The sequence below is a fragment of the Piliocolobus tephrosceles genome, chromosome 10 (genome assembly GCF_002776525.5).
Source record: "Piliocolobus tephrosceles isolate RC106 chromosome 10, ASM277652v3, whole genome shotgun sequence".
Lineage (NCBI taxonomy): Eukaryota > Metazoa > Chordata > Mammalia > Primates > Cercopithecidae > Piliocolobus > Piliocolobus tephrosceles.
The window spans coordinates 119391964-119395613 of record NC_045443.1 but is presented as its reverse complement, the minus strand read 5'-3'; the positions used below and the strand labels follow the sequence as shown (position 1 = coordinate 119395613).

General features: G+C 54.6%; 1 protein-coding gene across 1 annotated transcript in view; it reads right to left on the bottom strand.

The window, feature by feature from the left end:
* Positions 1 to 877: 877 nt before the first annotated feature.
* Positions 878 to 3650, bottom strand: part of ORAI1 (ORAI calcium release-activated calcium modulator 1) — a 16263-nt gene continuing 13490 nt past the window's right edge. Inside the window, exon 2 of the mRNA XM_026457380.2 lies at positions 878 to 2035. Within this exon, the coding sequence (XP_026313165.1) occupies positions 1433 to 2035 (603 nt within the window). The 3' untranslated portion in view covers positions 878 to 1432. The remainder of the gene's footprint in view (positions 2036 to 3650) is intronic.

Below are 3650 nucleotides of genomic sequence, written 5' to 3'. Positions count from 1 at the left end.
GGGTAGCTGGGACTACAGGCGCCCGCCACCAAGCCCAGCTAATTTTTTTGTATTTTTAGTAGAGACGGGGTTTCACCGTGTTAGCCAGGATGGTCTCGATCTCCTGACCTCATGATCCGCCCGCCTCAGCCTCCCAAAGTGCTCGGATTACAGGTGTGAGCCACCGCGCCTGGCACAACTTTTGGTAGGTTTGAACTTTCTCAAAATGTTGAATTTTTTTCTTTTTTTGAGACAGAGTTTCACTCTTGTTGCCCAGGCGAGAGGGCAGTGGCGTGATCTCGGCTCACCACAACCTCCACCTCGCGAGTTCAAGCGATTCTCCTGCCTCAGCCTCCCGAGTAGCTGGGATTACAGGCATGCACCACCACGCACGACTAATTTTGTATTTTTAGTAGACACGGGGTTTCTCCATGTTGGTCAGGCTGGTCTCGAACTCCCGACCTCAGATGATCTGCCCACCTTGGCCTCCCAGAGTGCTAGGATTACAGGCGTGAGCCACCGTGCTGGGCAAAGTTTTCCTTTTTTTTTTTTTTTACAGCATCTCCCTCTGTTGTCCAGGTTGGAGTGTAGTGGTGTTACCATAGCTCATTGCAGCCTTGGCCTCCTGGGCTCAGGCAATCTTCCTGCCTCAATCTCTCAAAGGAGCTGGAATTGCAGGTGCCATGCCTGGCTAATTTTTGTATTTTTTGTTTGAGATGGGGTCTCAAACTCCTGGGCTCAAGAGATCCTCCTGCCTTGGCCTCCTGAATAGCTGAGACCACAGGTGTGTGCCACCATACCTGGCTTAAAATTTGTTTTAAGTTTTCCTAGAGGCTCAGCTAATCAGGGTGAGGCATAATACCAGTAGCCCAGGCCCAACAAAAACAAGACACGGGAAGGAGGTGTCCTTATGAGTATATTTATGTGTCACACACACGTACACACTCAACGCTGGACGGGAGGGAGGTTGAGACGGACAGGAGGAGGCACCCAGGTGGCACTGGCACAGGGGAGGAGAGGGGACACAGCGAGTGTGTGGCCCCACTTTGGCCCCCTCCAGCTCTTCCTGGAGCTGGAAGAACAGGAAATGCTTATTCTCTTAGAGGACAGTTTCAAAGTGCAGAAATTTCTCTTAGAAAAAGCCTCTTCCGGTGGCGGGCGCCTGTAGTCCCAGCTACTCCGGAGGCTGAGGCGGGAGAAGGGCGTAAACCCGGGAGGCGGAGCTTGCAGTGAGCTGAGATCCGGCCACTGCACTCCAGCCTGGGCGACACAGCGAGACTCCGTCTCAAAAAAAAAAAAAAAAAAAAAAGAAAAGAAAAAGCCTCTTCCCTCCAGGCTCTGCCCCTTGCTGAAGCCCAGCCCCTTGCACAGGCTGTCCATGAGGCTGGGGCAGGACAAGGTCATGGGGAAGGGCGTAAGGCCAAAGAATTGGAAGGGCCCAGACCGCATGGGCCTAGGCATAGTGGCTGCCGGGCGTCAGGGGGTGGTCCCCTCTGTGGTCCAGCTGGTCCTGTAAGCGAGCAAACTCCGCCAGCTCGTTGAGCTCCTGGAACTGTCGGTCCGTCTTATGGCTGACCAGTGAGCGGTAGAAGTGGACGGCGAAGACGATAAAGATCAGGCCGAAGGGCACCATGATGGTGGTCGAGGCGATGGCGGCTGCCTGGCCCGGGGTGATGCCGCTGGTGCTGACGTTGGCAGCTGCACCACTGGCGGGGGGCTTGCTGGTGGGCCTCGGCTGGCCTGGCTGCTTCTTGAGGGGCAAGAACTTGACCCAGCAGAGCAGCACGACCTCGGCCAGGAAGAGCAGTGTGCCGATGACGGTGGAGAAGGCCCAGGCCAGCTCGATGTGGCGGTGCATGCGCTCGTGGGGGGACTCCTTGACCGAGTTGAGGTTGTGCACGTTGCTCACCGCCTCGATGTTGGGCAGGATGCAGGTGCTGATCATTAGTGCGAACAGGTGCACAGCCACCAGCACCGTGGTGCAGGCACTGAAGGCGATGAGCAGCCCTGGCGGGTAGTCGTGGTCAGCGTCCAGCTGCACCTCCACCATCGCCACCTGCGGGGGGACAGGCGGAATGAGTGCCAGCAGTCCCAGCCCCCACTGCTACTCTTCAGTCCTGGCTCTCCTCCTGTCAGGCTCTGGAACCCTGGTCAGTCGTGTGGCCTCTCCAAGCCTCAGTTTTCATTTATCTATAATGGGGATAGTAAAGCCTATTCACTTGGGGATGAGAGTGGCAGAAAGTCCTACAGAAAGCAGGAGCCAAGGCCGCCTGGATCTGAATCCCAGTCCTGGCACTCACTAACTGTGCAACCCTGGGAAAGTCATTTAACCTCTCTAAGCCTCAACTTTTTTTTCTTTTTTTTTTTTTTGAGACAGGGTCTTGCTCTGCCACCCAGGCTGGAGTGCAGTGGCCGGATCTTAGCTCACTACAAGCTCCGCCTCCCGGGTTTACGCCATCTCCTGCCTCAGCCTCCCAAGGAGCTGGGACTACAGGCGCCTGCCTCGTCGCCCGGCTAGTTTTTTGTATTTTTAAGTAGAGACGGGGTTTCACCGTATTAGCCAGGATGGTCTTGATCTCCTGACCTCGTGATTCGCCCGTCTCGGCCTCCCAAAGTGCTGGGATTACAGGCTTGAGCCACCGCGCCCGGCCTCAACTTTCTTATCTGTAGAAATAGGGATATAATACTAGTTCATAGGATTTTTTTTTTCCCCCAGACACAGTCGTGCTCTTTTGCCCAGGCTGGAACCCAGTGGTGCAATCTCGGCTGACTGCAACCTCCACCTCCTGGGTTCAAGTGATCCTCCTGCCTCAGCCTCCCAAGTACTTGGGACTACACGCACGTGCCTACACTTGACTAATTTTTTGTACTTTTGGTAAAGACGGGGTTTCACCACATTGGCCAAGCTGGTCTCGAACTTCCAACCTCAGATGATCCACCTGCCCGCCTCAGCCTCCCAAAGTGCGGGGATTACAGGTATGAGCCACCACACCCAGCCAATTCATAGAATTATTTTAACAATCAAATGAGAGCTGGCACATGGTACCACCTCCCAAATCACTGCTATTAACACCTTGTCAGGTATTAGAAACCAGCCGCAGGACAGGCACAGTGGCTCACACCTGTAATCTCTACACTTTGTGGAGGCCGCGGTGGGAGGACTGCTTGAGGCCAGGAGTTAGAGAGCAGCTGGGCAATACAGAGAAACCTCACCTCTACAAAAAAATTTGTTTTAATTAGTTGGGGGTGGTGGTGCACACCTGTAGTTCTGGCTACTTGGGAGTCTGACGGAGAAGGATTGCTGGAGCCCAGGAGTTTGAGGTGGTGGTGAGCTATGATCGCACCACCGCCCTCCAGTCTGGGCACCAGAGCAAGACCTTATCTCTAAAAAAAATAAAATCAGGCGGGGCCAGTGGCTCATGCCTGTAATTCCAGCACTTTGGGAAGTTGAGGTGGGTGGATCACCTGAGGTCAGGAGTTGGAGACAAGCCTGGCTAACATGGTGAAACCCCATCTCTACGAAAAATAAAACAAAATAGCTGGGCGTGGTGGCACGCGCCTGTAATCCCAGCTACTTCGGAGGCTGAGGCAGAAGACTCACTTGAACCCGGGCAGCAGAGGTTGCAGTGAGCTGAGATCCCGGGCAGCGGAGGTTGCAGTGAGCTGAGATC